We start from the raw sequence: 17,636 nt of genomic DNA on the forward strand, positions 1-17,636 counted from the left end.
TCCACTATCAATCGTCCATCAAATCCGGCTTCTCCCTTTGAAGTGGTGTACAGCTCCACAGGCTATCATCAGCACTCGGCAGTTAATTCTAGCTGCGTCACAGCCAGCCGAGGATCCTCCATTTCTGTTGAGTCAAGTCCAGATCAAGTTTCACCTCCACACAGTTTATTTTTGTAATTTCCATTCTAATTTCCATTCTGTCTTTAAAGTCCACTTGCCATTTGCCTGTGAAAGTGGATTTTCTAGGGGGAGGTTTCGCCCGTGTTAAGTAGATATTGAGGCAAAACAAACGGAGATTCCAGAGCTTACCCCCCCTTCTTTTCCCTCCTTCACATACCAATGTAAAGTCCGCGTCTTCTTCCAATCTTCATTCTTAATCACTCAGGGCTGCAGTTAGCAACATTCTTCCCACTCCTTTGTCCGAGACATGCCCAAAATCTTTAAACAAATTTATATATCCAATTAAAGGGAGCGTGCACGAACGGGGCCGGCTCCAGGAGCTGCATCTGAAAACGAGCCCTATGTGCCCAGACTCCCCCACCGGTCCCGAAGGACCCAAAGCGGGTTAAGGAGTACCGCGGGCAAAGGCAGCCCTCCCCGTCGTCCCGGGGAGGTGGGAGGCTGCTTACTCCCATCGCAGCCGCCAAATTAACTCGTGATAGATAGCAAAGATGTTAAAGTCCGCCATCCTCCCGCTGTGCACGCCGGGAACCAAAAATTGGTTAGTTTTTAAGGTGACACGAGAATCATTGCTCTTCTTACTGTGGTGTGGTTGTTGTTTTATGATATTTATTGATTTTCAAATATAACACGACTAAGGAAACAAGCCCCTTCATGGATCACTGCCTTGTCGTGGCGAAGGGGCTTGAATTACTCAGGCAAGCTATGGACAGGTCAAGATGGACAGGTCATAGCGGAGAGTTTGGACCAAACGTGATCCACCTGGAGAAGGAACTGGCAAGCCGCTCCAGTATCCCTGCCAAGAAAACTCCATGGACAAAGACAACAGGCATATAAAAGATATGACGCTGGAAGATGAGCCCCTCAGGTCGGAAGGCGTCCAACTTGCTACTGGGGAAGAGCGGAGGACAAGTACAAGTAGATCCAGAGCTGATGAAGCGGCTGGGCCAAAGCCGAAAGGACGCTCAGTTGCGGATATGCCTGAAAGCGAAAGCGAAAGGAAAGTCCAATGCTGTAAAGAAAAGTATTGCATAGGAACCTGGAATGTAAGAACCATGAACCTTGGTAAGCTGGATGTGGTAAAAAATGAGATGGCAAGAATAAACATTGACATCCTAGGCATCAGTGAACTAAAATGGACAGGATTGGGCGAATTCAGTTCGGATGACTATCATATCTACTACTGTGGGCAGGAATCCCGTAAAAGAAATGGAGTGGCCCTCATAGTCAACAAAAGAGTGGCGAAAGCTGTACTGGGATGCAACTTCAAAAATGATAGAATGATCTCGATACGAATCCAAGGCAGTCCTTTTAACATCACAGTAATCCAAGTTTATGCACCAACTACCAGTGCTGAAGAAACCGAAATTGATCAATTCTATGAAGACTTACAACACCTTATAGAAATGACACCAAAGAAGGATGTTCTTCTCATTATAGGGGATTGGAATGCTAAAGTAGGAAGTCAAGAGATAAAAGGAACAACTGGCAAGTTTGGCCTTGGAGATCAAAATGAAGCAGGGCAAAAGCTAATAGAGTTCTGTCAAGAGAACAAGCTGGTCATCACAAACACTCTTTTCCAACAACACAAGAGACGACTCTACACATGGACATCACCAGATGGGCAACATCGAAATCAGATTGATTATATTCTCTGCAGCCAAAGATGGAGAAGCTCTATACACTCAGCAAAAACAAGACCTGGAGCTGACTGTGGCTCAGATCATCAGCTTCTTATAGCAAAATTCCAGCTTAAACTGAAGAAAGTAGGAAAAACCACTGGGCCAGTAAGATTCAATCTAAATCAAATTCCTTATGAATACACAGTTGAAGTGAAGAACAGGTTCAAGGATTTAGATTTGGTGGATAGAGTACCTGAAGAACTGTGGATGGAGGCTCGTAACATTATACAGGAGACAGCAACGAAAACTATCCCAATGAAAAAGAAATGCAAGAAAGCAAAGTGGCTGACCAATGAGGCCTTACAAATAGCGGGGGAGAGAAGACAAGCAAAATGCGAAGGAGATCGTGAAAGATACAGGAAATTGAATGCAGATTTCCAAAGAATAGCAAGGAGAGACAAGAGGGCCTTTCTAAACGAGCAATGCAAAGAAATAGAGGAAAATAACAGAATGGGAAAAACCAGAGATTTATTCAAGAAAATTGGAGATATGAAAGGAACATTTCGTACAAAGATTACCACAATTAAGGACAAAAGTGGAAAGGACCTAACAGAAGCAGAAGACATCAAGAAGAGGTGGCAAGAATACACAGAGGAATTATACCAGAAAGATATGGAGGTCTCATACACCCCAGGAAATGTGGTTGCTGACCTTGAGCCAGACATCCTGGAGAGTGAAGTCAAATGGGCCTTAGAAAGCCTTGCTAACAACAAGGCCAGTGGAAGTGATGATATTCCAGCTGAACTATTTAAAATTTTAAAAGAGGATGCTGTTAAGGTGCTGCACTCAATATGCCAGCAAGTTTGGAAAACTCAGCAGTGGCCAGAGGATTGGAGAAGATCAGTCTACATCCCAATCCCAAAGAAGGGCAGTGCCAAAGAATGCTCCAACTACCGCACAATTGCACTCATTTCACACGCTAGCAAGGTTATGCTTAAAATTCTACAAGGCAGGCTTAAGCAGTATGTGGACCGAGAACTCCCAGAAGTGCAAGCTGGATTTCGAAGAGGCAGAGGAACCAGAGACCAAATTGCAAACATGCGCTGGATTATGGAGAAAGCCAGAGAGTTCCAGAAAAACATCTACTTCTGCTTCATTGATTATGCAAAAGCATTTGACTGTGTCGACCACAGCAAACTATGGCAAGTTCTTAAAGAAATGGGAGTGCCGGATCACCTCATTTGCCTCCTGAGAAATCTCTATGTGGGACAAGAAGCTACAGTTAGAACTGGATATGGAACAACTGATTGGTTCAAAATTGGGAAAGGAGTACGACAAGGCTGTATATTGTCTCCCTGCTTATTTAACTTATATGCAGAATACATCATGCGAAAGGCTGGACTGGATGAATCCCCAACTGGAATTAAGATTGCCGGAAAAAATATCAACAACCTCAGATATGCTGATGATACTACCTTGATGGCAGAAAGTGAGGAAGAATTGAAGAACCTTTTAATGAGGGTGAAAGAAGAGAGCGCAAAATATGGTCTGAAGCTCAACATCAAAAAAACTAAGATCATGGCCACTGGTCCCATCACCTCCTGGCAAATAGAAGGGGAAGAAATGGAGGCAGTGAGAGATTTCACTTTCTTGGGTTCCATGATCACTGCAGATGGTGACAGCAGTCACGAAATCAGAAGACGCCTGCTTCTTGGGAGAAAAGCAATGACAAACCTAGACAGCATCTTAAAAAGCAAAGACATCACCTTGCCGACAAAAGTCCGTATAGTTAAAGCTATGGTTTTCCCAGTAGTAATGTACGGAAGTGAGAGCTGGACCATAAAGAAGGCTGATCGCCGTAGAATTGATGCTTTTGAATTATGGTGCTGGAGGAGACTCTTGAGAGTCCCGTGGACTGCAAGAAGATCAAACCTATCCATTCTCAAAGAAATCAGCCCTGAGTACTCACTAGAAGGACAGATCCTGAAGTTGAGGCTCCAGTACTTTGGCCACCTCATGAGAAGAGAAGAATCCCTAGAAAAGACCCTGATGTTGGGAAAGATGGAGGGCACAAGGAGAAGGGGACGACAGAGGATGAGATGGTTGGACAGTGTTCTTGAAGCTACTAACATGAGTTTGGCCAAACTGCGAGAGGCAGTGAAGGATAGGCGTGCCTGGCGTACTCTGGTCCATGGGGTCACGAAGAGTCGGACACGACTGAACGACTGAACAACAACAACAAGGAAACAAGACTGGCAACAAAATGTTGCAGTGTAGAATGCTTGCAGTTTAGAATTACAGTGGTGCCTCGCAAGACGAAATTAATTCGTTCTGCGAGTCGTTTCGTATTGCGAAAAATTCGTCTTGCGAAGCACGACCATAGGAATGCATAGGAATTTAATTCCCATAGGAATGCATTGAAATTTTCGTCTTGCGAGGCAAGCCCATAGGGAAATTCGTCTTGCGAGTCACCCTTTCGTTAGTGAATGCCTTTCGTCTAGCGAGTTTTTCGTTGTGCGAGGCATTCGTCTTGCGAGGTACCACTGTACAAACATTCCATTCTTCCCTGTGCCAGTTTCCCATTCTTCCCTCAATCAGCATTCTGGTGGCAACTGAGCATGCTCAGTCTTCATTGGCCTGTTTTTGGGTTCCCCCCTAAAAGTTTTTTCCAACTTCTGTTTGAATATCATCAATAAAGGCAATTAATATATTTGTTCAATTTCTCCCCCCAATGCCATCATAAACATTATATGTAGCAGGACTTGTTGAACTTTGACCTAAGAAATATCCTTAGGTTGAAAAAGAAAATCTCTCCAGTAGATTAGTGAAGTGTTGAGACCTTATCCTGATCATTTTCCCCCTTTTTTCCTGTAGTAAAGATGACTTCACTGTGTCAAAAAGTAAGATGAGGCAGTTGTGCCTGAAAAATAGCTCAGCCACTGATCTGTGACATTTATCCTGATCACTGATCCAGAATTACATGAATAAAGGGGAGGGTGCAGGACCATGCTGTCCTTCAGTGTGCTTTGAGGTCCATAAAAGATAGACATTAAACATTAAAAGAACCCTCCCTCCAGAAACCTTTCCTTTGTGAGCCTCATATAACACTGTAAGATTCCTATTCAAGGATGTCTGAAATCCTACAGAGAAGCACTTCTCTTAAGGGCTGTGGGTACATTACAACAGTTTGCTGCAAGTCCACACGTGGTTCTTCTAATACTGAATATGATTACCCTATTCCTAGCAATATGACAATGATTTTATGCTATGCACAGATGTCCCCAGCATATTAGCTTGTAAATTTAAATTTAAAAGAAAGAAAGAGGCAGCAAATAGCCCAGGAGCCATAGAATATTGTGGGTGCCTGTCAGAAAAGGTGAGAGTGGCTTGATTTCAGTCTGCAATACCTTTTAATATCTTGGTCATGAGAATTAGACTTGAGTGTAGGGTGGGGTAGGGTGATAGAATATCCCAGTATAGCACGGTGAAAGAGGATTGCTTGTTTCCACTGTTTGCTAATCTGATGTTATACTGTGTCTGCACAGTAAGGTTCCATTCTACCTATTGTGACTCATACTCATGATAGGCCATAATAGGCCATGAATTTGTTTAAGCATTTATGCTGGTGACCAACCATCTCACATCATTTACTAGTATAAATCTGATAACAAAGTTATCACACACACACACACAGAGAGAGAGAGAGAGAGAGAGAGAGAGAGAGAACAGGGGTTGGACTAGATGACTCTTGGAGCCCCTTCCAACTATGATTCCTGTGTGTGTGTGTGAGAGAGAGAGAGAGAGAGAGAAGAAGAAGAAGAAGAAGAAGAAGAAGAAGAAGAAGAAGAAGAAGAAGAAGAAGGGAGAGAGATTAACAAAGCAGAGTATTTTTTTTATTTATTTGGCAAAACCTTTCGGCTTCCACCTCCATCAGCTGCTCCAATCAAAATGGAATGATGCTGTTTTCAAGGTGGCAGTTATAGAGCTTTGAGGATGGAATGCCCAGAAAGGCTTCATTCACTGAAGCTAAGCGATGCTGGTACTCTCCTCCAGGTTATATAATACACATGTGTCTAAATAGATTTTCTGTGTTTTTGATAGATACTGAGTAAAAAATTTAATGTGCTAATTTGTTTGCAGTTGCAATAGAATACTGGTTGTGTCTAGTTTATAGTATGTTGTAATATAATATAAAAGAACACATGGTTCCAAATGATTCATCCCATTGTTATTATTTCCAAAATCGTACATGATAAGCATGGTGTTTTTTTTTAGAAGTAAGACCCTACGTATTGTGCTACTGTTGTTTTCTGCTTTAAATGCGTATCCTTTATACTTTCTAGTATTAAAAAAGGATATATGTCAGACAGTACTTAAATCTGGTATGCTTATAGTTCTTAGTAAGCTTTACGGATTTGTTTTAAATAGCATATGAGTCATAAGAATTTATCATTTCATAGGTTGAAAGCTATGTTTTCCAAGTATCTTCTTCTTTATGTACCTCAAGCCCTTTAGAATTCTCTTCTCAGTAGGTTCCAGAATTCTGGACAAAACTGTAGCAGAATCAGAGCAGCTCCATAAAAATATAAACAAATAGCTTAATTTGAACCAGTTCTCACCATAGTTTAGTCCTGAATCTGTTTAGGGCAACACTGCAGAAATACAAAATCCGGAAAATTGTTTGGGTTCTTAAAAAAGGTAAAAGACCCCTGACAGTTAAGTCCAGTCGCGAACGACTCTGGGGTTGCGGCGCTCATCTTGCTTAAAGAAGGATAAATTATTTCTTACATTTAATATTGGCCCCCCAAAAAAGTATAAAAGAAAATTCCCTTGTGCATTTCAGACACTGTCCAAATGAATCATGACTAAAGAATGCCCCTGGCACAAGGACCATTGGTGGGAACATCATACTAAACCTATATGTAATTTTTGTTCAGATCTGTAAGATTATAACTGCAAGGTACGCCATGGTATCTTTTTCCTTTTGAAAGCTATTACTTTCAGTAGGTATGAAGAAAGATTCCCTCCCTGGATATATATTCTAGAGAATTGCTCCTGTGGATGAAATTACACATTCATATTTTTTTAAGGAAAAGGAAAACCTCACCACATGAGAAATCTGTGTACATCTTCAGTTTTTAATTTTATTCAGATTTGTAAAAATGTTAGAGCAAGGTAGTATATCTACATTTATGATTTTCCCACTTGCATTTTTGAATATTTGTATTCCTTTTTTCAGTTGCACAGGAATTAAAAATACTGTTAGCTAACTAAACCAGAAGGGTATTTTAAGATTTCTTGACAAACACTGTTAGCTGCTGCTTTGTAGTAAAAGGTGGCCTAACAATTACAAACATGGATGAATTTAAATTGATTTATTGTAGTGTTTTCCACTAGGGGTGTGTGCTTGTCAGCTAAACTGTCAGCATTAAATGAGCATTGCATGTGCTGGTTTCTGTTATCTCCATGACTTCTAAACATTACTGGAAAGATTCTGATTGGGTGTTTCTATTTCTGAATGCTACAGACAGCTTTTTAGATACATATAAAGGGTTAATCTGAGTTTATTTAATATATACTGCCTCTCTGGCAAGGCATTCAAATGCTAACTTTAAATAATGGTTCACAAGCTCATGGAGACAGTACCAATTTGAAAAAAATAAAAATGAGTGGACAGAAGAATGTCCATAAATGCTGACTACAGAAATTTATAAATACTGAATAATGACATTCAGTATCCAGAGAGAATTTAACACATTACCGGGTCAGTATGGATAATGGCCAACAAATGTTGGAAAATGTGAATTGATCAGAAATGTTTCAGAAATAGGAATAGCTTTCCTGCCAATTTTCTGCACTGCCTAGGAAATATAAAAAGTTCCCAAGTAGAGAATCCATCTTTTGACAGGTCTCTGTGTATATTACTTAATTAAAGTTGTCAGCTTTTGTACATTATCTGATGTCACTTGAAGACTACTCTTCTTGACCAGTCAAGGTACAAATTTCCCTGCGCATATTCTGGTCACATTCTTTGTGCCTTCATGTGAATTTGTACTGTCACTAGTATTTGTACACATTTGCCTTTGAACTTGAAGTATAGTAGAATGTGATTGGCTTTAGTGATGTACTTGTTCAACACCATGTAGAATTAAATTCTTATATCAAAAGAGATGCGGCAGTAATTTATTGTCTGTGATGGGGTATTTCTGTATAATTACCGGTAGGCTGATAACTGTATATTGGTGCTGAAGGCAAATTGGTATTGACCAAATGCTACATCATAGCTACAATCTTATATTTAATCTTTTCTGGGTGTTGCGCTTTCCTTATTATGTAGGCTGGTATGCTGCTTTCTTTATGGCTGATTTTATTATATAATGCACTGAATTGTTTATGTTATACAAACATGGAGAGAGCCCTTCCTTCCTTCCTTCCTTCCTTCCTTCCTTCCTTTAAAAAAGGAGGAGAAAGCATAATAACAATGCTATTGCATTTGGCTGGCTTCACTAGAAATGACTTATTACAAGTGAAATGTAATCAAGGCGAATTTCTAGGAATGTTCTTTGAGCATGTTGCTTTATTTATCATAAGAAGTATGCTTCTGTGTGTTTCTGTGTCACTTTCCCTTCCCTCAAATTCTCTGGTGAGTAACCTTGGGTTTCCTGATTCTCTGTGCACAGTTTACTGCCAACAAACTTCCCCTGCTGACTGTGCTACAATTGCAAATCTGTGAGTTATTTTGAGAGTGACTCTCCTGTTGAAGTCTGATAAGATCGTGTACCACCAGGAAGGCATAATATTATAATCCTAAACGCCACATGATCCTCTTCTTTTTTGCTCTTGTACTTGTCACATGGACAAGAATAAAGGTTGTGCATGGTTGGAAGCAGAGGAATAAAGAGGAGATAGCCATAGATAACACCCTTACTAAGACATATAAATCCTGAACAGGAATGGCTTGGTTACAGTAAAGCTTTTATCTGTAAACTAGCTTTGAGGACCTGGTCATGGTATAATGACTAACATAAAGCACTGGGTGACAAATCTTTGGGGTAGCAGATAGATAGGTAGGTAGATACCCCTTCCAACAGTGTCCCAAAGTTTTAACCCTAAGCAAAGCACTAAAATAAAATAAGAAGAAATGCACTGTGTACATGAAACAAACGGATATTGGGGGGGGGGGGAGAGAATAGTAGTCAGCAGTTCTTATTCCCAGGAAATCAGTGCCTTGCCAAATGCATCCTCCGAGAATGAAGCAGACTCTTCGGGCATGCCTTTGGGGATGTATGGGGACTTCCTTCCCTTTAAAGGATCCCTGCAATTACCCAATCTGCCAAGTTTCCAAAAAGATAAATGGAAGCACTGTAGCTTGAAGGTGTCTTGGTTTGAATGAGATGCAGTAAGTAAGGTCTCTTTGTTCTTTACAGGCATTGTAGATCTGATTGTACTTATAAAAGAATAGAGTTGGTGCCCTGCTGACTAAATTGTCCTCTGGAGAAGTATTAGTTACAAAGCTTCTTCATTAACAAGGCTCCCTGTTTAAACTACTGTGGAGTAGCTTCGTGCTTAAGCTACTTCTCTTATTTGCTTCTTTCTAAACATTAACTTGGCATGCATATATGGTTAAATAGGTTTGTGACAAATAAATATACTACTGATTTTGAAAATGTATATGCACATAAAGAGGCTAACACAGTGACACAAACATAAAAACAAATCTCTCATATTGAATAATTTGCTATGTTCACCTGTTATGTTACTATAATCATTGTCAACAGGAAAGAATTGTTGCTCTTGCTATTCATACTGTATCTCTGATTTGTAAATGTAACTTGACTAGGTGGCAGTGTCATTTCTGTATATATATATATAGTGTGAGAAACATGAATAGATTGTCAGGTTTTTGTAAAGTTGTCATCTTGAAAACAGTAAAGGCAAAATGCACTTTTAATTTTGGATATGGCAGAGTACATAAAAAGGTGGAAAGAAGTTTGGCTGATATGTGTATTCTGTTTTTATTATTATTATATGTGATCGTGTGTATATGTGTGTGTGTGTGTGTGTGTGTGTGAGAGAGAGAGAGAGAGAGAGAGAGAGAGAGAGAGAGAGGAGGAGGAGGATAGTACTACTACAGTATATGTATATTGTTTGTTTGTGTGTATAGTACATATAACTGCTCCTGTATGAAGCACTATATGTACACAGACATTGAATCTTCTTATGAAAGTACATGTCTAGGAAATCATAGCTGTAGGTTTTCATATATGAGAAATGCATGTATATCAACTTGTGCACAAATCTTTGGTAACACAGTAGTTTACTGCCACATACACATGTGGAAGTTGCATGCAGATGTTTATCATATGTATTGAATTACACATAGGATTAACACAAATATTATTACCATGTGAAGAATTTTATCTTGTGCAGTGTGGTGTTTCATATACGCCAGTTTTACATTTGATCAGGAGAGGATAAATATATTGATTCACTTGTGAAGAGAGCTGACTTTTTTTTCCTTAGCAAAAAAAAAAAAAAAAAAAAACCCATGCTTTTTTTGTACTAATATCTTTCCATGAGAAGTTAAATGAGCTGCAGGTTAGCCTTGTAGTTTTATCCAGTGTGGGAAAGAAATCCTTCTGGTTTATTTTTGTGGAGAATGACATACTGGTGGGGTGGGTAAGGATAGTTTTAAAGAGAGCATAACGCATTTGAAAGCTGTGCTTGCTTGCTCTTCACTCCCTGGCCCCTGCTTCTTATTTTTGGACACAGTATAGCTCGTCAGGCAGAACGGCATTACGTGTGCCCCTTTTGATTTTATGAATGAGCTGTGTCAGATTTGTGAGGAAATCCCTTGAAGGCAGGCACTTGAGGAAATGCCTGGGACTTGTCAGTCACTCCACCCCCATGGAGGATTAGTAAAATGAGAAGCCGTAATGTGACCTGATGGGGGAGAGAAAAAAGCCACTCTATATACCTCCCCCCTCCCTTCAAGCTTTCCTCCTCATATGCGTTCACTGAGGGAGTCAAAGATAAATGGTTGCATTACAGTGGACTCTTGGGTATTGCCTTTATCCCTGAACTGCAAATCATTTTATCCTTCGGTATGTTACATACTTAATAACATTTTCAAACATTACTTGGCCTTATAAAACAGGTTACCTGCAGTTCAAAAAAATGTTATCAATTTCTTGGATGCTGTCTGAATGGAATGGCTACCCTAAAAGCCATATTGTGCATTATTGTAACATGTTTCCCTTGGGGGCACATGGTTTCTTTCTTTTCTTTTTTTACAATGCACAAGATTGGTATTCATTTTAAGCAACTGAACCTATCTTGAGGGAGTTTGTTTTCATATTTTATTACAGTATATTCTTTGTAACCTATACTTGTTTTATCAGCGGTTTCTGTTGCATTTGTTATATATCTGACTTTGTCAAAGAATGCACTTTATTACATGAAAACAAAACATAGTTTAATGTTAAATGTTTATCAATAGGACAAATAAACTTCTCTAGAAAAAACCCTCTGTTTATCAAAGTATTCCGTCATGATTTTATACATAATAATTAGTAATCATTTTTAAAATACATACTGAACATATATCTCTTAGTATACTGAAATTACTGCTTCATGAATTTCTGACTTCACTGCACCTGATTGCCAAGTTCAAATAATTCACAAAAACTCATTTTCTTAATTGAATTGATCCTGGCATATACCAAAGCTCTGTCTAAAACACTGCATAATAACTTAAAAGTATCAATTGTAGATACTTTCAGTATTCCTATTTAAAAGAACAAACTTTAATTAGAAAAGAAGATCCTGGGTAGAAGATTCTATGAGGTGAAAATGTGTCTTCATTACAAATGAAACGTGTTAAGCTTAAAAAGGCTTTTTCAATAGTAGTACACATTCATCAGAGTTTTGTGACATGAAGAATGTTACTTGGATTTTGCATTTCACAAATTCAACAAAAATATTTTCTTTATCTTCTTCTACTGAAAAGCATTTCCAATGTGGCATGCTAACAATGTTTACCCCTTTGACCCTATAGTGCAGGCACGTCCAACAGGTAGATTGTAATCTACTGGTAGATCACTGGACGTCTGTGGTAGATCACTGGTAGATCAGTGGCTCCTGCCAAAGAAGCTGAACAACTTTGGCTCTCCTTAAAAAAAGCTCAACATTTTGGCCCTTAACTCCCCTCCCCCAAAAAACGGGCCTTCCCTTCTCTCTAAAAGAAGCTCAAAAAGTTTGACCTGAACACCCAAGAAATGGGCTTCCCTCTTCCCTAAAACAAGCTCAACAACTTCAACTCTGTGAGAAGATCACAGTCTCTTGGGAGTTGGCCACCCCTGCTATAGTGTGTGTCTACTCATACTCAGGGGTGTGTTGTTGTATATCCTAGTGCTGAATGCATTGACCCCAACCCTTAACAGGTGCTCTAGTTCATTAGCAAAGTGCTTGTGTGAGCTTGCTTGACAGTTGCATCACTCTCAGGGGAGATCCATGAATGTTCCACAACATCCACAAGGGCCAGGAAACAGATAGTTTGGCCACCATTGCCGCTGTGGCTGACATAGGCACAAAGAGCAGGTGTGTTCTCATTTGATGGCACAAGGTAGCCTCCTTAGATTGTGCCCATTACGTTGAAGTAAATATACTGATTTTAATAATAAACCTGAAACTGCAGGAATGGATTTGTCCAATTAAGCTTGAGTCTATTGCTGAACCCCACCCCCCTTTTTAAAGAGCATTCTATCCACCAGCCTACCTCATGCCCAAATGCTAAATCATGGTTTAGCATTTTGAGAAATATCAGGAACAAGTGCTGGGCTTGCAGAGTCATATCCCATTTCTGTACACACACAAGCAATGAATGCTTTTAAAGCAGGAGTTGTAATGAATCCAAATAAGAACTCTGGCCAAAGTTTTAACAAAAAAACATGCGTTTACTCATAAGTAATTCCAAACGTATTATCAATTCTGTAAAGAGTTACAGTCTTAAACAACAAATAGTTTCATATGAAAGTTTTCTTTAAAGTCTTTTAGAGATGGCTGTCAGGGCTTCTCCAATGCGTGTCAGGTGTAAACCAGGGAGACCAGGACAGGGCCCCGTTTCGGCATGGATGCCTTCTTCAGCTGGCAATATCAAATAGTATTAAATAGCACAGAGTACATCAAGTTTCAAAATTGAACATTTTAAACAACATCAAACGAGTTATGTAAGGTTTTAAACAGAATTATAAAGTATCATTCACTAAAGGTCATAATTCAACAACATCAGATAAATTATTATTACAGGAAGTTTTAAAGTCTCGTGCTTATATATGTGCCCAAGTGGCTTTTCAAAGTATTTGGTTCCTTACCTTGTTTTTTATGGTAGAAGTATGTGAAAAATAAAAATGGCGTGTTTCTTTGATTCCTAAGAGGATATCGCGTCTGTAAACCATAGAAAAAACGACTGTTACAATTCTTCCATTAAATTGTGTATATGTGAAGTACAAGATTATGTGTGGTCTCACCTTAGAAGTTTTGCTGTATTTTTCTCTGTTTTTTTCGGGCGTTTCCTACTCATAGGTGAGTTTGTGGCCTTATATCTGAAAGGGGAGGAGATAACCCCCTGTTCTTCTTAAAGGTGTAATGCAATCTAAACTCCTCAAAAACAAAAGGCACTGTGGTGATATTTTAAAGAAAGGAAATGTATTCCTGATGTTCATTCAGACCCTTGGGAGACATGGTTTCAAACAGATGAATGTATCTGGCTTCCTGTTGTAATAGAAGTTTTTCAATATTTCTTCGGTTATATAAGTCTATTTTGGGTTTCCAGATAATAAAGAAGACAAAATCATCCTCCGTGTGTTTTTGTCGTATATAATGTTCCACTAAAGGGGCTTCTAGTACCTTGTTTCGGATCCGTGATCGATGTTCATTTATGCGTAATTTTATCGGTCTAGTGCTCTTGCCTATGTATATCTTTTTGCAGGGGCACATCCATGCATACACACTGTTTTTTGTGTTGCAATTGCTGAAGTGTTCTATTTGAAATTTAAAGCCAGACTGTACATCAACAAACTCTTTCACTTGTAGTGCATATTTGCATACGCCACAGCTGCCACATTTCTTATTTGGATTCATTACAATTTATTTGGCAATAAGAACTCCAACTTCTTTAAAGCAGGAGTGGCTAACCTGTCACCCTCCTGATGTGCTGGACTTTGTCTCTCATCAACCCCTGCAATCATTGACAATGGTCTTGGATGCTTGGTTTTGTAGTCCTAAAACATCTGTAGGGCCAGAGGCTTATATTTCTCCCTGTTATATCTGAATACAAATATAATGTGCTGGAATCCTTTAACACTATGTCCTATTTACTCTCAGCAGCAATGTATTAAGTAAAACAGTGCCAATAGAATCTGCCAGCTCCACTGGCACCAACCAGCCATAGCTTTGCTCATCAATGGTTTCCCCAGGGTACCTGTGCATGGAAGGCACTGTACAACATTAGTTTTATTAGGGGAAGGGCCATAATTCAGTGTCAGAGCACCTACTTTGCATGCAGAAGGTCCCAGGTCCAATCCCTGTCATCTCCAGGGCAGGAAGCATGCCCTCTCTAAAACCCTGAAGGGTACATCTAGTTTAGATGGGGGGCAGAGAACCTCCAGCCTGCAGACCTGATTACCAAAGCTGTTTCCTCCAAACCATGCTCAAATCTAGCAGGGCTCTTTGCAAGCCCTGTGCTCCTTGCAAAGGTCCTGCTCAGCACTTTGATGATCTGCTGAGCCCACCTCTCAAGCTTAGCCAGTCAGAGTAGGAGATGCTTGACTTTTGCAACCCCAATTGCAATAATGGAGATGAGGTTCTTGGTGGGTTAAAACAGAATCCAGGGTCCTGCAACAGAGTATCTAAATGCACCCTAAGTCATCTGATGATCCTGCTTCATTGTTAGCTTTGGTTCTTCCTTATTCATGCATGATGTTCCCTGTCACCATGTTTTCCATCACCAGAGCTTTCATTTGTGCATCCACAGCCACATGCCAGAAAAAAATTATATACGAGATCTGTTTTTTCTTTCTGGAACTTATAGATTGGCTTCTGAATTAGTCAGAATTGTATCCTTTGATGTGGCTGGGTGACAGACAAGGAAATGAGGAAGCATTTGCATTTGATTCTATGATTCTGTGATCCAGTGGAGTGTTTTTCTTATGCCATCATTTTCTGTTATGTCATTGTTGAGAGTGAGACTAACCTTTGAAGTAACATAGGACTCCACTCTGCCAGCTCTGTGCATTTTTGCCTATTTCACTGGCATTGTGATTGTACACCACCGGTGCAACTGGCATAAATTCACTACATGACATAACTTTGTGTTCTGTTGGTATAGCAGAAGTGATTGCTATGTGTTCCATTGTTATGCCTTGTGGTTATGGAAAATAAATAAATAAAAATGAAACCCCTGAAGCCTGAGGGGTATTTTAAATGAGCTCACTGTATTTACTATAGTGGTATGTAAGCAGCACGCCAGAGCAAACCTTGCATTAATGTAATTTGGTAAGGGATTTGGGTCTTGCTTTTTCTATGTGATTTTAAAGTGAATAAAGGTACTGTACTGCAGCACCAGCATCATATTCAAAAACTCTCCATGTATAAATGGGTTAATAGGATAAATAATTGTACAGGATAGCAATCTAATAAACCGCAAAATAAAATACCAAGAACATTAAAATATGCACAAGTGGATACCTGTGAGTGTCCTAGAAACCCAGGTAATATATATAGAGAGAGCTCCATGAGTGATTCACTGGGGTTTTAGCAAAGGTCTAACTTGCAGCCACATTGTAGTAAGAAATAAGGTAATTTGAAATGTGAATGCATTTCCCCTCTTAACTGCCTTGACTTCCTGGGAAATATGACATATCTGAGTGTGTGTTGTGGGGCGGCGTGAGGAAAATCCAAACAGTACTCCAATTATTTAAAATGTTAACCCCTTCTTTTCACCTCAAGACAGTGTTTCCACAACATCTGTCTCAAATTGAAAAAATGTCCTACCATCTTCTGCTGTTCTACATACTTTACCTTGGATGTTGGTTCCAACTGCTCCTTTACCAATTTCCCCCCTCCCCTCTTTTTTCTCAGGATTTATCGGGTTCCATTGATGACCTGCCTACAGGAACTGAAGCAACACTGAGTTCAGCGGTTAGCGCATCAGGTTCCACCAGCAGTCAAGGGGAGCAGAGCAACCCGGCACAGTCGCCTTTCTCCCCTCATGCCTCCCCACATCTCTCCAGTATCCCTGGGGGGCCTTCCCCTTCCCCTGTGGGCTCTCCCGTTGGAAGCAACCAATCAAGATCTGGCCCCATTTCTCCTGCAAGTATTCCAGGTAAATGGGCTTAAAAAATAATAATCCATCTAACCTCTACTGTTTTGTTTTTAAAATGTTTACTTCAGCATTTGTATATGCTTTGCACTTTCCCATCACATTTTCAAAGATCACATTTTCATTAATTTGTGCTAATTAATTTACACATTCTATGAAATTATCACATTGTAACATAAGATTAAGGATGCAGGTGGCACTGTGGGTTAAACCACAGAGCCTAGGGCTTGCTGATCAGAAGGTCGGCAGTTTGAACCCCCGCGACGAGGTGAGCTCCCATTGCTCGGTCCTAGCTCCTGGCCACCTAGCTGTTTGAAAGCACGTCAAAGTGCAAGTAGATAAATAAGTACCGCTCCAGCGGGAAGGTAAACGGCATTTCCATGCTCTGCTCTGGTTCACCAGAACTGGCTTAGTCATGCTGGCCACATGACCCGGAAGCTGTATGCCGGCTCCCTCGGCCAGTAACACAAGATGAGCACCGCAACCCCAGAGTCGGACACGACTGGACCTAATGGTCAGGGATCCCTTTACCTTTACTTTAACATAAGATTAAGTATCACACTGCCATTATGGAACTGGGTTTTGCAGGAGGCATTCCTGGTAGTTTGCTACACAAACTGGTCTCCGGCATCTCAGAAACTTTGATTGTGGGTTTCCACTATCCCAAAGGCTCAGAAACTTTGATTGTGGGTTTCCACTATCCCAAAGGCCTTGAATGAAGGGACTCAACTTGTCTTAAAATGTTCCTGTCATGTGATCTTTCTCTACCTTCAGTCAGGGCTGGAATAATAATTAGCCAAAATAAGCAAGTGCTTAGGGCATCAAGGGAATGGGAACACCACAGAAATTCTCTGTTGCCAGATTTTTTACATTAATGGTCACAAATTGCTCAGCTGAGCATTCTTTTTCCCAGCTGAAGTACATTTAAAATACCAACAGAACAACTATGCAGCAAGGCAGGCTGAATGCCTTATCTCTACTAAGTATAGAAGCAGATGTGTTACATAAGGTTGGTTTTGAGGATCTGATCAAAGATTTTGCAGTTAGAAAAAGTAGGAGAAAATTCTATAAATATAAATAAACTGGAAGTATACAAAAATAAATATTCTCCATTGTACTGCAGGTTTTGTTTCATTTCAAAAAGCAAAATTTTATTTTACAGTTTGTTACTGTTTATATTTTGAATTAGATATATATGGGAGCACCAAAATCGTCGAAGTTTTAGGGCCTCTAAAGGTCTTAATCTGGCCCTGCCTTCAGTGAATTTTCTCTTCCTGCTCATCCTACTTTATTTGTTCTGACCTCAATCCTCTTGTATTACCACCTGTTATGTCTTGCTATGAGCATCTCCATGTGACATAGATTGGCTTCCTCTATCATTTTCTCTCTAGCAAGTCATTGTAAAACAAGCAGCTGTTGTGTTGCTGATAGCTATGACAAGACAACGCCAAAAT

At 39.9% G+C, this 17,636-nt stretch overlaps 1 protein-coding gene across 8 annotated transcripts in view; it reads left to right on the forward strand.

Moving 5' to 3' along the window:
- The window catches only part of ARID1B (AT-rich interaction domain 1B), a 440,842-nt gene that overhangs the window by 302,121 nt on the left and 121,085 nt on the right, over nucleotides 1-17,636 (forward strand). For all 8 annotated transcript variants that reach the window (XM_033144054.1, XM_033144053.1, XM_033144061.1 and 5 more), the window contains one exon: nucleotides 15,942-16,185. In XM_033144054.1, coding sequence (XP_032999945.1) covers nucleotides 15,942-16,185 — 244 coding nt within the window. The remainder of the gene's footprint in view (nucleotides 1-15,941; nucleotides 16,186-17,636) is intronic.

Source organism: Lacerta agilis, chromosome 3, assembly GCF_009819535.1.
Source record: "Lacerta agilis isolate rLacAgi1 chromosome 3, rLacAgi1.pri, whole genome shotgun sequence".
NCBI classification, from domain to species: domain Eukaryota; kingdom Metazoa; phylum Chordata; class Lepidosauria; order Squamata; family Lacertidae; genus Lacerta; species Lacerta agilis.